At 43.5% G+C, this 19,242-nt stretch overlaps 1 protein-coding gene across 1 annotated transcript; it reads left to right on the forward strand.

The window, feature by feature from the left end:
- Positions 1-2,546: 2,546 nt before the first annotated feature.
- Positions 2,547-18,936, forward strand: LOC308165531 (ATP-binding cassette sub-family C member 12-like). Its single transcript, XM_080539682.1, has 30 exons — positions 2,547-2,623; positions 2,778-2,920; positions 3,574-3,720; positions 3,943-4,090; positions 4,235-4,471; positions 4,609-4,782; positions 5,201-5,348; positions 5,584-5,732; positions 6,064-6,171; positions 6,713-6,958; positions 7,052-7,123; positions 7,318-7,442; positions 8,013-8,085; positions 8,286-8,489; positions 9,882-10,016; positions 10,522-10,612; positions 11,051-11,116; positions 12,020-12,112; positions 12,420-12,523; positions 12,704-12,892; positions 13,218-13,444; positions 14,817-14,954; positions 15,191-15,380; positions 16,065-16,148; positions 16,328-16,517; positions 16,765-16,924; positions 17,642-17,720; positions 17,802-17,915; positions 18,282-18,446; positions 18,643-18,936. Exons 1-30 carry the CDS (start codon positions 2,558-2,560, stop codon positions 18,733-18,735), a joined length of 4,158 nt encoding a protein of 1,385 aa, XP_080395808.1. The 5' UTR covers positions 2,547-2,557; the 3' UTR covers positions 18,736-18,936.
- Positions 18,937-19,242: the final 306 nt, after the last annotated feature.

The raw sequence follows: 19,242 nt of genomic DNA on the forward strand, positions 1-19,242 counted from the left end.
GCAGTATCTTGCAGTTTGTAGACAATAATAAGGCAATAAAAAGTGTCAATAGTACAGGACTTAATGATAATGTAGTAAAGTGACTGTGAGCTGAATGGGGTGTGTTTGTGGATGTCAATTGTCAACAATAGGCTTGCTCACGAGCCTGATCATCTGGGGGAAGTAGCTGTTGCCTCTGAGTTTAGGCCTTGAGGCTCCAGAAGAGGCCACACCTTTTGGACGGCATCGGTTCAAACAGACTCACCTTGGTCACCTTTCTGTCTCCGCTGGCTGCCTTTTTAAAATCATGCACGCATGCAGAACATAACAGCTAATGTCTGACACTACAAGTCTATTTCAGGGGGTTATATTATTATTAGGGAGGATGTTGGATGTCCATGTTGTTTGGAACAGAATTTGGCGCGGTGAACACCCGCTGCTCATTTAAATAGTAATAAGTGTATTCTTCAGGAGGAGCTAAAGCCAGTTGTACAAGATTCAAGATTCAAGATTGCTTTATTGTCTGTCACAGAGTGACATAAATTCTCCTTTGACAGGCTTTGTGCAGTTCATGAATACGGTATCTACATTAAAAACACACATAGGTCACATACATACAATAAAAACAGACAGATATAACAGTGTTTATAAAATGTAGTGCCTATTTAAAAAGTCTAGTCATTTAAAAATAATAGTAAGAAAAACAGTATTATGATTTAAAAAGCTAAAATGCTAAAATGTTGTGGTTTAAAAGAAAAACAGTGTGCTTCCTATTTTAAAATGTTCAGGGCGGTGGTTGCAGTGGGAATGAATGATTTTTTATATGTGTTTTTCCGAGCCAGTGGAGTTCTATAACGGCGGCCTGATGGAAGTGGCTGAAATGATTGGTGGAGGGGGTGAGAGGGGTCCTGTGTGATTTGTGTGGCTTTCCTGATTAGTGACCGGTTGTAGATTTCAGACAGGGGAGTTTGAGGTGAGCCGATGATTTTACTTGCCTGATTGACTATACGGGAGAGTTTGGTTTTGTATTTGACAGTGAGGGAGTTGTACCAGGATGTGTTATTGAAGGTGAGAATGGATTCAATGAGTGATTTGTAAACCAGGGTTAAAATGTCCTTGCTGACGTTAAAAGCCCTGAGCTTCCTCAGCAGGTGGAGGCGCTGCTGGGCCTTTTTGTAGATTGAGTCAGTATGCTGGGAGAAGGACAGAGAGATGTAAATCTCTGTCCCCAGGTACTTGAAGGACTGTACCTGTTCAACCAGCTGATGCTGAGGGGTTGGAAGAGGTGGTGACAGTCTGCCTTCTCCCTGTTCCCAAAGCACAGCTCCTTAGTTTTGCTGGTGTTGAGCTCCAGGGAGCTGGATGTCCAGGTGGTCTCTTCTCTTTGTCCTGTCGCATGGTCCTCGTCATGAGTTGTAAGTAGCATTGTCTTGAATGACCTGTGGTCATCTCTCTATCTCTCTGTCTATATCTCTCTCTCTACTTGTCATTTATCATTGAGGGGAGAATGTAATGTTTTCCTATGAAGTATTGCCTTGTAATAATTGTATGACTCTGAGTATACAGTATACATACATTAAAGCCTCATTTGATTCATTCTATTTGTACATTGTGATAATTACAATGGAGTCAGATTATCAATATTAGATATGCTTTGCTATTAACACGATATAAATAAGTTGTAAAATTATTTGGGGACCAATATCTTTAGCTAGTAAGGTAGATTTGTGATATGATAATTTACTAGTCAGTAATTGAGTAAAGATAAATAAGATATTGAAGGAATTGCCCACGACACTAGCTAAACTAACTAGCGTACTATATTGTTGTCTTAGCAGTTGGTAAAAGAACAGGATTAAAATATATGAGCAATAACATCACAGAAAGGGCCTTTAATGCTGCCTACTTTAATGCTGCTTACTGCACTGTGTAAAACTATCAGGACTCAGGAGAAGAATGCCGAGGTCAAGAGAGGACACAGTTACAGTAGCTTATGAAGCAATGGGTGTAGCGTTGGCCTAGTACACAGTTACAGTAGCTTATGAAGCAATGGGGGTAGTGGTGGCCTAGGACACAGTTACAGTAGCTGGCCTAGGGGACAGTGAGTTGCACCGGTGATCAGATGGTGACAAGTTCAAATCCCACCTGGGAACACCACCAAGCGGGACTGTCCCTGTAATCTCTAATCACAGATGGCCCCTCACCTACTGGTATTTCCCAACTGTATATTTCCTCTTTGGGATCGATTATTACTCCGTCAATGTTTGACTCCCTGTGTAATGGTTTCAGTGAGTTACTCCTTTAACACAGAAGGTAGCCTGATGGAGCTTGTTACTGTCTAAATGTGCTCATGTGTTACTGTCATTCTAAATGTACTATCTATGATATTGATATAATGTAAGAAATGTTTTGTTAACCAGTAATAACTTCCTAACTCCATTAACACGTAAGGTCTTGTCCTGTAACTATAATAAGGTCTTGTTCTGTAACTATAATACTGGTTTTTATTTCTACTCACTCAGTATGCAGACATTGTATGTTTTACAATTGCTTTACTTTCCCATAGACACATGACAAAATGAAGGACAATTATGCAACTTCAGGAGAGAAAGAGAATAAGAAGAATGTCAAAGTGGTGTCTTTTGTAAGTCTAATACAGCCCCCTCCACTACAACACTATAATCCCCCTGTCTTCAAATCATCCTTTTCTTGCTGTGTGTTTTTGGTTCTTCTCATATTGAAAATGTGCAATATCTATAGCAAGATAAAGGTTTGTTAAAACAAACATTCTCAAACAGCAACAGAGAAGGGAGAGCCTCTCCATGAACAGTGAATCCATGGGTCTTCCCTCTCTGGACCACAGAGAAGAGGACCCTCCGCCCAAGCACAGCAAGTACCACGCCAGCTTCCAGAGCATGATCCCATTCCGCTTCTCCTCAGAGTGAGTCAGTTCAGTCACATTAGTTACAGGTTGATGTTCATCCAATGTAAATGTTATACTGCATCATCATTTTTTGTTATTGCAGTGATTATGTTGTTACACTGACTTTATTAGAGGTTGGGCACCCAAATGTAATTGTTTACTTATACATTTTGGTATTTAGCAGACGCCTTTATCCAAAGTGACTTACAACAAATACATTTGACTAAGTATGTGAATAATTTATCCACCAGTCATAGCAAGAAAAAATTATCTGTGCTCAGACCTGGTGCCAATGCAGGCGTTGTGCTAGAAGAAGGAAGATTATATATATTTCCTAATACATACCTCTATTGGCTAGTTGAGATGCTTTCAAAGTAACATTTTGCATTTTATTTCCACCATACTGTAGGAAGAATACCACATAACACTGCTCGATTAAGTTGTAGAAATCTAATTTATATTCATATAAATAGTGGGTGCGTTCGTAAATTCGCTGTGAGAGCACCAGAGCAAACACTGGGTTCAGCGTCATAGAGCGACCAAGTAAGTTGATTGGACAAGAGGCATTCCATGCTTCCGTGCTGATCAGATTTCCAGAGCGTATTTACGAACGCACCCAATGTCTAGCAGTGTTGTAGAGCCTCTGATGTTCACTGCCTGTACACATCCAGGTCCAACTCATGGGATGATGCTGGCTTCTTCTCCTTCTCGACCTTTTCCTGGTTGACCCCGATGATGTGGGGCCTGTTCAGGAACAGACTGGACCCCAGCTCTCTCATACTCTCTCCTCATGACGGAGCTGATGTCAATGTGAAAAGGTGTGATTTGTTATGAACGTGTAACCAAACAGGCATTGAACCTACTAGGTCTTCTGTACAACTGCAAGACCAATGTTAGCTCTCTGAGTTAAAGCCTAGGAATTAACTCTGAAAGTAGGCAAGATCTCATCACATGTTGAAATAGCTGAAAACAGACAGTGAGATATCTGTGAGATATTACAGAAATATCAGAGTAATCTGTGACCTTTTCTTACTCTGTAGACTCCAGAGACTCTGGGAGGAGGAGGTGGCCAGGGTGGGGATTGAGAAGGCCTCTTTAGGACGAGTCTTCATGCGTTTTCAAAGAACACGGTTGCTGGTCGCTTTCACCATTTCTGTCATATTCACATTTTTTGTATTTATTGGGCCTGTAAGTTCCTTTGTTAATGTATCCCTCTTATGAAGTATATTTCAATTAACACAGTATACATACTGTATATTCATTATTTATAATGATACATTTTTTTACTTGAAACTGTTATGTCATTGATGTGTGCTCTACTGTGTTTTCCAGGCAGTTCTGCTGAATGAGCTCCTGATTTATACTGAAAGTCCTGAGTCATCTACTCTGAGACATGGCGTGGGTCTCTGCTTTGCCCTATTCAGTACTGAGTTCAGTAAGTCATTCTTCATCTCTCTCATGTGGGCAGTAAACCTGAGGACAGGCATCAGGGTGAGGAGTGCCTTCTCCATGCTGGCCTATCAGAAGATCATCTCCCTCAGGGTGGTCACCAGCATCTCCGTTGGAGAGGTACAGTAGCTACTGCAGCAGAATCATTTTTTTGTCCATCTGGTCGCCGTCCGAATGCCATCTCCGGTCTTCGCTCTGTGTCCAGAAACAAACCCCAGGACATCATCAGTCTCTTCTCCCTGTGTCTCCCTGTACAGATGGTCAATGTGCTGACGGCTGATGGATACAGGATGTTTGAGGCGGTGGTGTTCGGTACCTTCATGCTGTGTATCCCTGTGCTGCTGGCCATTTGTATAGGCTATTCCTGCCATATCCTGGGCTACACAGCACTCATAGGGGTGTTCATTTACCTCATCTTCATCCCCATACAGGTCCGTCTCCAGACCTTTCCCCATAGGTGTTACAGAAGTGTTACTTTTAACTTTATATTGAAGTGGTCCTCTGTGGCTCAGTTGGTAGAGCATGGCGATAACAATGCTTAAGTTGTGGGTTTGATTCCCGCTGGGACCATATATACTGAATAATGTGTTCACAAACTGAAATGTAAGTCACTTCGGATAAAAGCGTCAGCTAAATGGTATATAACGTAAATTTCATGTATTCATTTACATACAAATAAAATACATTTCTGAGGTGTGCAATGGGCTGACACTGACCAAATCTGTGTGCCTGACTAAACTTTTGGTGCATATTTCCTATACGGCTTGCCCTTGTAATGTTTGTTTCTCTTATTATGTGGTTTTGAACACATAGAACCAATAACATGCTGTTCTGTGCTGGTTTTTCCAGTTTAGCATAGCCAGACTGATCAACGTGGTCAGGAGGAAAGCTGTATCAATAACAGACACTCGCGTCCGAACCATGAACGAGGTTCTCACCTGCATCAAACTCATCAAAATGTATGCATGGGAAACCTCCTTCGAGAAGAAAATCAAAGGTATCCGAGTGCGGGTCACTAGACTGTTCACCACCACTATGTCTGTAGAGGATAATGAGTGTTTCTATTTGATAAATGCTGTCATTGATTATGTACAGCCAAAGAGCGCTATGAATGTAACATGTTGAATACAGTAATTATTAGAACACTACTTTTAGTGCAAAGGGTTAATTCGTCTTTCAGTGTTTTGTATGTCAGTGATAGACACCTTATATGGTGTTGTGTTCCTCCTCAGACATCAGGAAGAATGAGAAGCTGCTGCTGGAAAAGGCAGGATATGTTCAGAGTGCTAATTGCTCCATCACCACCATCATCCCAACATTTGCTACCATCTTCACCTTCATAGTCCACACCTTACTGGGACTGCCCCTCAGCACCCCTGCTGTGAGTTCTACCTCTGTTAAACCTTCTGTACATTAAGTTGCCCCTATAGCTGTGTAGTAATGCTATAATTACTTACGTAATAACATTGTATTAGCATGTCTTTACTGATTGTACTGATTTGTGTTATGTCTTGAGGGTTGTGTATTAAAGGAGCTACACATGACATTTTCACTGAGCTACAGCACAATGGCCATGAAAACTGTGCTGCAGTGATTGTGGAGTGATCGTTTTTAAAAGAATAGCTTCAATGACCACAGTGGAGCCATATTTCATATGTAGCTATGTTGATTGTACAGTATTGTGCAGTCATTCCTTACTGTGTTTTTCCCAGGCCTTTACCATCATCGCCATCTTCAACTCCATGAGGTTTTCTCTGGGTTTAATGCCGTTCGCGGTGAAATCCCTGGCCGAAGGAAAGGTGTCTTTGGCTCGACTGAAGGTGAGACTGACCGTCTTTTGTTATCAACAGTTGCACTCACTGCAAAGACATTTAAAGCCTACTTCACATGTGACGGCAGCTGATGAAACCGGGAACAAGTCGCCAACCAATCGAAATGTTGGACTCTTATTCTGAAAAATGCTAATAAATGTCAACTTTGCCAAAAATCAATAACACACTCGCAAGTCAAGCCAAAACACTGGAATGCAATGGATTCGGTGAGCAATTCACACCACTCTACACTAACTGGATAGTAGTTGGGATTACTCACCAAATCCATAGGACTGAAATATTTTGCCTCAACCAGCGAGTGTGTCACTGATCCTCAACAACGTGAAATTCATCCACATTTTACAGAATAAAAGTGTGAATGATATGTCGGCTGACGACTTGTTCCTGGTTTCACCAGCTGTTGTCACATATCCTAACAGATCCTATGTAAACATATCTAAACAGTGTTTTATATGGCGAAACTAATGCTGAAGTGTGTAATAACACAGTGAGATAAGCTGCATGGTGTTTGTATTCTCTGTGTATATAGAAACTCCTCCTAATTGAGAACCCAAAGCCGTACGTTACCCAGAGAAAGGACTCTGGCTCAGCCTTAGTGATGGAGAAAGCCTCTTTCTCCTGGGCCAAACCTGAGGCCAAGCCAGACACCCTATCCCCACCACCAGACATAGGCAATGGCCTGAAGGAGGAGCTCAAGGCCCAGAATGGCACTACCATGCCAGGCAAAGCCAAGACCAAACACACCCTGACAAACATCTCCTTCACTCTGCCCAAGGTGGGTGGTAGGGGTTATTAATTGATGGAATTGGTTAGCGGGGGTTCCGTTTGTTTGATATACATTTTTGTTGTGCTCTTTCTCTTTCTCTAGGGCAACCTTCTTGGAGTTTGCGGCAATGTGGGAAGTGGGAAGACATCACTGATATCGAGCATTTTAGAGCAGGTCGGTCAATTAGAAATTGCTTTACTGCAAACTGTGTCAGTTTCATGTGCGTGATATATTTTTTTTTTACAATTTTAAAATGCATTGCCAACAGTGAAAACATATTTTAGATTGACAGTATGAGATGATGATTTATGTTTACATGTGTTCAAAATATTCAAAAATCAAAATATTATAAATGACATCCATTCCAGATGCACCTGCAGCAAGGCTCTGTTACTGTAGACGGGACGTTTGCCTACGCTTCCCAGCAGGCCTGGATATTCCACGGAACTGTACGGGACAACATCCTGATGGGAGAAGCGTTTGATAAGGCCAGGTCAGAGGGGGCGGGGCACCCTGTATATAATGTGATGTTTTTCTTTAGTAATATGACCAGCTAACATTATTGAATGAGATTCTAACAATGAGTCCCTTATTTTGTAAATGTCTCAGCCTGTCAATCCTTTACTATGCAGACCTGACCTATGGCAATGGTAAACTTAGTTTGTTGCATAACAGTCCACAGGCAAACCTTGGGAAGACATCTGAAATGAAATCTGGTCCTGAATCTCTTTCAATTTATCTAATCTAATCTTGGTCCCATTATGAGAGAGTAATGGTTCTCTTCTCACTACAATTAAAGTCCATGGCTGTTATGTTACCTCACAGTGGCCATGAGGCCCACACCTTGCAGCAAAGTTAAAGAGACTGACTATCAGGTGTTTAGTATCTCAAACCTTTAAGATTGTTTTGATTCATTACACAATGATAATGTGATGTAATGTGATGTAACAGAGCAAGGCAGTATATAGATTTGTCTCTGAGAGAATTCCAGATAATAATCGAGCTTGTGATTGAATGTGGCCTTTTTGTTGTTTGCTGTTGTTGCTCTTTTGCCTTCATGAAGGTATGAGAGAGTCATCAGTTCCTGTTGCCTGAAACCAGATCTGGACATTCTTCCCTATGGTGATAGAACTGAGGTAAAGATCCTAATTTGTCTTTTATTGGCATATTATTTATAAGTCATAGATCACTTAAATCACAATGAACAATGTCTTATGTTATTCAACTACTAGTAGTACCACTCTAGTCTTCCCTTAAAAATATTGTATCCAGTACACTGAACATTGAAGAAGAAGAAGAAGACCATTCTGAATAGCTTTTCCCCCTGGTCCTGTAGATCGGTGAGCGGGGCCTGAACATGTCTGGTGGTCAGAAGCAGAGGATCAGCCTGGCCAGGGCAGTTTACTCCCACAGGGACATCGTCCTGCTGGATGACCCTCTGTCTGCTGTGGACGCCCATGTGGGGAAGCACATCTTTGAGGAGTGCATCAAGAAGGAGCTGAAGGGGAAGACTATTGTCTTGGTGACCCATCAGCTACAGGTGGGGGGAGAAGTACTGGTGGCAGTTTAGTTCAGCAACACCCAACAATACTGCAGTATGGGAAGGGTTGTTACTCTTGAAGAATGTTCTTGTCGGTAAAATGATGGAATGGATCAATCTATTGAGGATGTGTGATCTTAAATGCGTTGTGTCATCTCAGGATAGATTAGGTGTGTAGCCTACACGATTTGACAAGGAATAGAATGTTCAACACGGGTGGAATGAGTACTATTAGATTTATTAAGACAACAGCAAACTAGCTTCGTCAGCAGAGTACCAGCATTCGACGACATTATGAAATACAGACAGGTTTAAATACTTTTCATGTTATCTCAGATGGTAATGAGCTCACCATCCCTGGCGCCTACAACCCCCCAAGGTCTTAAGATAACAACCCCGAATCTGTATTTTTGTGGCGTCATTGCTAACCGTGAAGAACAGGCTGACCTGGAAGAAGCAGAATGTGTGTGTGTATGTGTGTGGGTATGTGTTATGTGTGTGTCTGAGTGACATGAGAATAGAGTGTGTGTGTGTGTGTGTGTGTGTGTGTGTGTGTGTGTGTGTATGTGTTATGTGTGTGTCTGAGTGACATGAGAATAGAGAGTGTGTGTGTGTGTGTGTGTGTGTGTGTGTGTGTGTGTGTGTGTGTGTGTATGGGTTATGTGTGTGTGTGAGTGACATAAGCATATATGTTTCTAGAAAATCCCACCAAGATCTAACACTATAGTGGTAAGTGGATTTAGATGTTAGATGTTGGCCTAGACAACAGTGGTCTAATATAACAATGATCAATATTACAATTTACTGTATATGCACTAAAATGTAAATCTGGTAATGAAAGAGAATACCATTTCTCCTTTCTGTTAGACATTGGGAATTTTCTGAGAATTCTAATGGAACAATCCCCCATATCATCCTATGTAAATATTCAGGCTTCTATGTCCAACATTGCAGTACAGAAATGTGCACTATCATAGCAAACAGTCTTCTTTTTCACTTACTCATGCACACACAGCCTCTGCCTGTGGCTAGTTACTGTTTGACCAGGACCTTCCTTTTAGGCTTTAAAAGCAGACAGTTAACAGTATCTTGTGTCAATCTGTAGCCTATACAGTATAGGGTTATTGTTGTGCCATGACTCTGTCCTTACTCACCTCTGTGCTACAGAGCAATTATGTGTAGTTCAGTTGGTTGGTGCTTGCAATGCAATTTGTAACTCTGGAAGGATTGGATTGGTGTGAGCAATATGGCAGAAATCCCATCTGGTGCAGCCTATTAGAGGGAAACGTGGAAATCTCACCCGATTGCTTTATACCGATCAAATCCTATCAGATCTCAGATCTTCCACATTACCATTTCATCATTATTGGTATTCTTCTGTCTGTCCCTCAGTATCTGGAGTTCTGTGATGAGGTTCTGCTGCTAGAGAGTGGGGAGATCAAGGAGGCAGGAACACACAAGGCCCTGATGAAAGCTAAAGGCAGATACGCCCATCTTATCAATAACTTCCAGATGGAGCAATCACATGTAAGACATCTCTACTTCTGCTATTCCCTCAGTGCCGACAGATATGATATTGTTTATGATCTGAGAAATTAAAGCAACTGATATCAGAATCAAAATAACAACTGATATCAATGCAAGAATTTGTGTAAGGTGTAACGCTTGGTTCACACCGGAAAGCTGTACCTCAGCAGCGCATGTGTGTGGCGGGACTGCTGCGGCTCTCGCTTGCGGCTTCCAAACTGGCAGCGTTTCTGCTGCGGCTCTAGCTGCTCCTGCCAGCCCTATCTTTGAACATTGACTTTTGCCTTTGCTCACGTGACATGTGGAGAAAATAGGCGAGAGTCCGAATTTCTAGATGGCGTGCGCATATCACACGCGCTGTATGGTGCTGCTCTAACCCGTTACCATGGGCGCCAAAATGAAACGCACAGGTGCTGCTGAGCTGATGATAAACCTGCTCTCTTGGTATCAGTATTACTGATATGATAGTTATATCTTATATACAGTATATATACTGTGTGTTTAGGAGCAGAAAGAGAAGGACAACACACAACCTGAGCCCAGTGAACTGAACGAGGATCTGAATGATCCCAAGGCCAATGGAATACAGAACCCAGGTTTGACATATTACATTATATTATACCAGAACTGTGACAGTGGCTGGTGAAAGGGGGAACAAGTCGGCAACCAATCAAAATGTTCAGACTTTTATTTTGAAAAGCGAAAATACATTTCAACATTGTTGAAAATCACAACACACACTCGCAAGTCAAGCCAAAATTGCAATGCAATGGATTCAGTGAGTAATCCCCACTGCTACCTAGTTAACTATAACAGTACTTTAAATTGTTAGCAGGCTCACAAAACAAGCTGTGTTAGTTGACCAGCGAGTGTGCCATTTTTACATTTTTCTAAATGAAAGTCTGAACATTAAATCGGCTGCCGACTTGTTACCCCTTTCACCAGCAGCTGTCACATATTTGACACTGAAGACACTTGGCATTGCATTGAAAGGTCAGTTATGTTCATTGTCTAATGTGTTGTCACTCCCACAGCCTTTGACATGTCAGATGAGGGGACTGGGACAGAAGGAATGGAAAGAGAACCTCATGACATCAAACGTAACGTATATTCCTTTGTAACTTAATGCCCAAGACAGGTGGCTGCATGTTTCCTGGCTGTATGTACGTTATGTAGCAACTTAGTGCCCTGCTTAAGTAACTGGACAGTGGATTATTATTTTTGGCGGCGGGGGGGGGGGGATTTTAAATCAAACAATGAATAGGAGGTTTCATACCCAAAGGTAATTGGACAAGTGGCTTGACAGGTCTTTCTGGTAAGTCAGGTGTGGATTTGCCTTTGGAGTTTACTGTTGCTGTCTGTCAACATGAGGACCAACGAGATGTCAATGGAAGTCAAGGAAGGCATTATTAGGCTAATCTGAAAAACCAGTTTCACCCCAATAAAACCACCTTACACTCTCATTTTACATTTTAACCATTTAGCAGATGCTTTTATCCAAAGCGACATACAATTAGAGATTACTGACAGGGACAGTCTCCCTGGAGTAACTTAGGGCTAAGTGCCTAACTCAAGGGCACAGTAGTGGTGGTGTTCCCAGGTGGGATTCGCTCTAGGGCAAGTCGCTCTAGGGCAAGTCGCTCTAGGGCAACCCCCCAGCTTTGTGTTTGCCTTTGGACTCTGCTGTTGGTGTTTGTCAATATGAGTACTAAGGAGGTGCCAATGAAAGAAAAAGACTATGCCTAAAAAGTGGTGTAATTTCAGAGAATGAGTATCTGTACTTTAACCTCATATTAATTGTTTGATTTTAAATCCAAACTTTTGGTGTGTAAAACCGAAATAATGTCACTGTCCCATGACCGACGCAATAAGTCTGTATATGTTGCAAAGAAGAGTACTACAACCTATTTCTTAAGGTAAGCTGTATTGTTGGTTGTAGCCTGTAGCCTGCCTATTTCTGGATAATTTCTCTATGTTGAAGGTTGTTATTGTCTCTTCTACAGCAGAGTCCAAGGACCAGCTGGTGGTCCAGGAAGGTTCTCAGGAGGGGTCTGTGACCTGGAGGACCTACCACAGCTACTGCAGAGCTGCTGGAGGTAACTACACACCATCTCACACATCGAGAGAGAGAGAGAGAGAGAGAGAGATAGAGAGAGAGAGAGAGAGAGAGAGAGAGAGAGAGAGAGAGAGAGAGAGAGAGAGAGAGAGAGAGACAGAGACAGAGAGACAGAGAGAGAGAGATATACTGTATATGGGACCAATGGCTACAGAAGTGTTGGTCTTGATTTGGAGTGACAAAGGTTTGAGATCATGTCGAAACCTGTCTCACCCTATCCTTACATAAGATGCTTAGTAGAATCCTTGCCGTCCCAAGTATCCCACTTAGCATTTACTCGATCCTAGGGTACATCCTGCTGTCTATCGTCATGCTGATGTTCTTCCTGCTGATGGGGACGACTGCCTTCAGCAGCTGGTGGCTCGCCTACTGGCTAGACCAGGGGTCAGGGGTAGGTACAGACATGTACACTGCGGCCCTATGAAGATAGTTTCCATTCAATGTAACTGGAAGTCAATGTTTTGATTGTAACATAATGTGGTGAATGTGCTTTCAGTATGTGCTTTTGCTGACCTTACAGTATTGCTAATAAAAAAAAATGCTAATTGATCCTGACCTTGTTTACCGACAGGATGCAATCGTCCCACCAAACAGCACAGACGTGGGGAACATCTCGTTGAACCCACAGCTGAGCTTCTACCAGTTGGTGTACGGTCTGGTTATGGTTGCCATGGTAGTGCTGAGCGTTGTCAAAGGCTTCTCCTTCACCAAGGTCACCCTCCGCGCCTCCTCCAAGCTCCACGACACCATGTTCAAGAGGGTAAGAACACGACACCAAGAGCGGTGACAATTACTACCTTGTTAGTGTAGAGTAGTGGGGATTACTCACTGAATCCATTGCATTGCAATGTATTGGCTTGACTAGCGAGTGTGTCATTAATTTTCAACGTTGAAATTCATTTAAATTGTTCTGAATAAAAGTCTGAACATTTTGATTGGTTGGCGACTCATTCCCGGTTTCACCAGCTGCTGTCACTTTATTTTGTCATAATATACTATAGTGGTGTGCATTAGACAGTCAGATCTTGCTTTTGTGTACCCAAGCGTCCCAGCAGTCACTTCATGTCCCCCTGTCTGTGTTCCAGATCCTGGGCAGCCCAATGAGTTTCTTTGACACCACCCCCACGGGCCGCATGGTGAACCGATTCTCTAAGGACCAGGATGAGGTTGACTCCGCGCTGACTTTGTCCATGGAGAACTTCCTTCAGAACTGTTTCGTCGTCACCTTCTCCCTCGTCACCATAGCTGCTGTGTTCCCACCGCTCCTACTAGGTGTCCTCATTCTGGGCGCTATCTTCAGCCTTATCCTCTTGTGAGTCACTGACAGCCATCATCATCATGGTCATCATCATTATTGTCACAACAGTCCCCACTAACACCCCCTTGACCTGTGTTATGTTATGAGACACACAATAGGGAGTTGGACATTTAATTGAAAAGGGCTGCTCGTCTTGTCATTATTTCTTTGCAGTTTACTGAATATTTCTCAAAGCGGTTTGGCACATCTACTCGAGTAGATGTTATCATCACCAAGCAGTGTTTGTAGCCAGTAACATATCTCCTCAGAAGTTGCTAACGATATCAAAAGCAAAAGCGAAACAAAAGCCTAATGTTTGCTTGCTAGTTACTGCTGGCAAGTCTACAAACGGATAGAAATGTAACCATAAAAGTAAGTTCCAGAAGAAGCTTTGTGGGCTTGCAAAGACTTATTTTGCTAGAAAAATATAACAGTCCGTCCTTGGACGATCTACGGATTTGCTGGGTAGTGTTATTATAGGATAAAGAAATTATTAGGCAGCAGACTTTAAATATTTAGCTTAAAAACTGTTAACCCTGGGGTGAAACATCCAGTCAGTTGAGGCAGAAAGGCAGTAGTTAAGTTATGATCTGTACTATTTACCTGGCAATCCTAACATGTTGACTTAGCTTGAAAACAACGATTATCTTGGGGCAATGTCCATGTAGTACTAGTACAACAGTTTGACTTAACCAATGAAAGAATTAATCAGTGTTGGATTTCTGCTGAAGCAAGTCCACTAATAACATGTAACAAGGTAGGCTATGTGTAGCTAGCCGCCTAAACATGTCTCTCCAGCAGTGGAGATTCATACTATGAAGTATGTACATCCAGTACATCCTTAAATGTATTCTTAATACAGACATCCAGTGGCGTAGAACATTGCATTAATCACACAAAAAATGATTTACTACCTCGTACTCCACACGTGGGTTGATAGTCTAGACTCTAGATCATAACACATGCTAGATTCAAATGTTGGATTTGATCGTCAAGGTAGTTCTCATTGCTTGATCGCTAAAAGTCCATATGCTGTCTTTCTCTGTTGTTCACTAGTTTGAAAGTACAGATGACTCCTCACTCTTGAGCCCTATTCGCACAGGATTAGTATTATCTGGGGACCACTGGTAGGACTTAAATCGGGCTTAAGCCCTCTGGTAGAGCTTAAGTCTATATGCAAGGGTGTTTAAATCAAACTATCCGGCTGCGGGGCAAATGCGACACATAAAAAAAAAAAAATCCTGTTTATGAAATCATGTGAAATGTTGCATAACGTCTGAAGCCTGATTTGGGTTAGAAACAAGACGTTTTCAGCTTCAATTATGGTGCAACCATGAAGGTCGTGACACTCACATCACTCATTAGGCCCTTTGTGTTTTTCTACCAGTTTGTTCCAGAGGAGCATCAGACTGATGAAGCGGATGGAGAACGTGAGTCGTTCCCCCTGGATCTCCCTCACCACCTCCACCATCCAGGGCCTCAGCACCATCCATGCTTTCAACAAGAGAGACCAGTACATTGAACAGTAGGTAGCAGGAGAGACCAGTACATTGAAGAGTAGGTAGCAGGAGAGACCAGTACATTGAACAGTAAGTAGCAGGAGAGACCAGTACATTGAACAGTAAGTAGCAGGAGAGATTTGGGTTAGGTTAGGGTTAGGGCTATTTCTACATATTCTAGATAACAAGAGAGAAAGAACTTAAATTGTCAACGTTTCATTCATCAGTCAGAGGTGTTGACTAACTTGGATGTCATTTCCAGGTTCAAGAGGATAAGCGACACCAACGCCAATCACTTCCTGTTGTATAACTGTGGGTCACGCTGGCTGTCCTACTGGCTGGACTTCCTGACTGTGTTAGTGACTCTGTCGGTGTCTCTGTTTGTGGTCCTCAGTCCCTCTGAGACCATTAGCCCAGCCATGAAGGGCATGGCCCTCTCCTACACTGTACAGGTACGTCTCTAAACGTCTGTTCCTAATTCCATGTGTCTTAAATCTGTTAGTTACACACAGAGATCACTAGAGGGCTCTTCTTTTTTTAGCCTGCCGCCTACACAGAAAAACTGCAAAACAGCTTATCCTGAAGTGATTTTTAAAATGTAAGGATACTGGGTGGTAGAACGCACATACACGGGTCACCGTGACCCCTCACGGGTCTTCTGGTGTTAAGTGGTCCTCGGTACCAGGAAACCCGGTAGCCCTAAGCAAAAATCTTGGTAGGAAGCTCAGGTTTTTTTTCCAAAGAGCACTTGAATGCACCAACACCAGGTGCATGTCCAAAAGTAGCAGACTTTTGTGTTTTTATCTCTGAGGACAGGTCCAAGGTGGGCTAAGAAAAATAAATAAACAAACAGAATCGTAGGCAAGTGATGACATCTTGCGGCCACACCAAGTACACTCTTGTAGTGTTGCATTTGGAGAAAAAATACCATAGATAATAATGGAAGAATCTATGGTTCTTCCATCCTCTCCTTCCGTCAATGTACTGTCAAAGGAATCTACCAATTACTGAATTAATACCGCCCTCTAGTGTTGACAAGTGAAACATACAGGGAGGTGGTCAGTGTTGCTATAGTCATCCTGTTATGCTGTTTTGACAGGGATGTTGAAAGCTGACTGTTTGTTTCTCATCTTCAGTTGACAGGCTTTACTGCTGTGGTAAGACTGTCTACAGAGGTGGAGGCAAGGTTCACCTCTGTAGAGAGACTGCAGGAGTACACGGTAAGATACTCACAATGACACCACAGTGATACCGTATTACCTTGTATTGCCAGTTAGAGGCAATAGCAATGACAGCAACTATGGGAGATGCAGATTTCACATGGTGTGTAAACCATTTGCAAAGCAAATGCACGTATTAGTCCTACTGTATGTTTCACCATGTCCATGTGTCTGTCCAGGACTGTGTGTCTGAGGCTCCCAGGAAGGTGAAAGATGTCCACATCCCAGAGGGCTGGCCCGATAGAGGCGCCATCACCTTTAAGGACTACAAGATGAGGTATAGAGAGAACACTCCCATCGTGCTCAACGGATTACAACTCAACATCCAACCCAGGGAGAAGCTGGGCATCGTAGGAAGAACAGGCTCTGGTGAGACCTTATCCTAACAGTTGCAGTTCTGGCATTAGACAACACAGTTAAGAAAGGGATTTGTAAGCCATCAATCAGAGCAGAAGGTCATTATAAAGTATTGAACTTGTGAGCTTGCTACAGTTCCTGAATGACTGGTTCAGTAAAGTATCCAGGATACCCAACTCAACTCTTGATGGAACAGTTGTCATTGTCCGGCAGCTGTGTCCCTAGCGTAGGGCCTAGTGTGACCTGTATGTTTCTATAGGGAAGTCGTCTCTGGGAGTAGCTCTGTTCAGACTGGTTGAGCCTGCTGCTGGGACCATCTTCATAGACGGTGTGGACACCAGTTTGATCGGTCTGGAGGACCTACGCAGTAAACTGTCAGTTATCCCCCAGGACCCGGTCCTCTTCATCGGCACTGTCAGGTAACTGCATGCATATCCTATAGTCACTCAGACACTGTCAGGTAACTGCATACATATCCTATAGTCACTCAGACACTGTCAGGTAACTGCATGCATATCCTATAGTCACTCAGACACTGTCAGGTAACTGCATACATATCCTATAGTCACTCAGACACTGTCAGGTAACTGCATGCATATCCTATAGTCACTCAGACACTGTCAGGTAACTGCATACATATCCTATAGTCACTCAGACACTGTCAGGTAACTGCATATATATCCTATAGTCACTCAGACACTGTCAGGTAACTGCATATACAGTATATCCTATAGTCACTCAGACACTGTCAGGTAACTGCATGTTTATATCCTAAAGTCACTCAGACACTGTCAGGTAACTGCATGCATATCCTATAGTCACTCAGACACTGTCAGGTAACTGCATGCATATCCTATAGTCACTCAGACACTGTCAGGTAACTGCATGTTTATATCCTAAAGTCACTCAAGACACTGTCAGGTAACTGCATGCATATTCTATAGTCACTCAAACGCTGTCAGGTAACTGCAAGCATATCCTGTAGTCACTCAGACACTGTCAGGTAACTGCATGCATATCCTATAGTCACTCAGGCATGGAGCTCAATAGAACACATTCAATATGGAAGCACCATGTACTAACCTACGCTGCTATAGATAGTGTTGTATAAACATATCTTTCTTTCCTAATTTAAGGTATAACTTGGATCCCTTCAACAACTACACTGATGAGGAGATCTGGGGAGCTCTGGAGAAGACCTACATGAAAGACACAGTATGTTCATCCGCCATGTTTCTGTAACTAATGTTAGTGATTAACATAATTATGATGATGATGAAATGCTCTTTGTATCAGATCTCCAGTCTTCCTGAGAAGCTTCAGTCTGCGGTGGTGGAGAATGGAGAGAACTTCTCTGTAGGAGAAAGGCAGCTCATATGTATGGCCAGAGCCCTGCTACGGAACTCCAAGGTGAAAACAAAAATATAGTCTTACAGCACAATAAAACATCACATGAATGCCTCTGTCATGCTGTTTATGAAAGTTAAAATCAATGACACTTTTATCCAAAGCGATTTACAATTAGAGATTTCAGGGACACACAATGCTAATTGCATTGCTCAAGGACACACTAGTGGTGGTGTTCCCAGGTGGGATTTGGACTCATGACCTTCTGATCACCAGTCCAGCTCACTTTCCACTAGACCACCACTACCCCACACAAACATGTAATACAGTATTCAGAACACAGTAATAAACAGACATGACAGTTGATAGAGACATGGAAGTGTCGATAACCTCTCTGCGTCTTCATTTACCCACTCCTGTCCACGTCAGATCATCCTGTTGGATGAAGCCACGGCCTCCATCGACTCCGAGACGGACGCTCTGATCCAGCACACCATCAGAGAAGCCTTCCAGGACTGCACCATGCTCACCATCGCCCACCGCATCAACACCGTGCTCGAGTCAGACCGCATCCTTGTCATGGACAACGGCAAGGTAAACACACAACACACACACACACACACACACAGACACACACACACATTCAAGTTCAAGTAGATCTCAGACACAATAAAGTAGTGTTTAGCCAACCCTGGTCCGCAGGCTTTTGATCCAGCCCAGCACTGACACACAGGATAATAAGGATGTATGTATTATTACAATTATTTATTGATTGTTACTTTCACCTCAGGCGGTGGAGTTTGACCATCCAGAGGTTCTGATGCAGAGACCAGACTCTCTGTTTGCAGCTCTTCTGGCTTCAGCCAATAGCGTCAACACGTGAAGAAGTACTGTACCAGGTCTGATCCCCCCCCCCCCAGGTCTGACCCCACCACCAGGTCTGACCCCACCCCCAGGTCTGACCCCACCACCAGGTCTGACCGTGCCCTCAGGTCTGACTCCACCCCAGGTCTGACCCCACCCCCAGGTCTGATCCCCCCCCCTAGGTCTGACTCCACCCCTGGGTCTGACTCCACCCCCAGGTCTGACTCCACTCCCGGGTCTGACTCCACCCCCAGGTCTGACCCCACCCCCAGGTCTGACTCCACCCCCAGGCCTAACCCCACCCCAAGGCCTGACCCCACCCCCAGGCCTAACCCCACCCCCAGGCCTGACCCCACCCCCAGGCCTAACCCCACCCCCAGGCCTAACCCCACCCCCAGGCCTGACCCCACCCCCAGGCCTGACCCCACCCCCAGGTCTGACCCCACCCCCAGCTCTGACCCCACCCCCAGGCCTGACCCCACCCCCAGGCCTAACCCCACCCCCAGGCCTAACCCCACCCCCAGGC

This window comes from Nansenia antarctica (genome assembly GCF_963989245.1).
Source record: "Nansenia antarctica genome assembly, chromosome: 9".
Lineage (NCBI taxonomy): Eukaryota > Metazoa > Chordata > Actinopteri > Argentiniformes > Microstomatidae > Nansenia > Nansenia antarctica.

Coding starts and splice junctions, on each gene's coding strand:
- LOC308165531 (XM_080539682.1), top strand. CDS start 2,558: ATGAAGGACAATTATGCAACTTCAGGAGAGAAAGAGAATAAGAAGAAT. Junction 2,624..2,777: donor ATGTCAAAGTGGTGTCTTTT/GTAAGTCTAATA, acceptor ATTCTCAAACAG/CAACAGAGAAGGGAGAGCCT. Junction 4,783..5,200: donor TCATCTTCATCCCCATACAG/GTCCGTCTCCAG, acceptor TGGTTTTTCCAG/TTTAGCATAGCCAGACTGAT.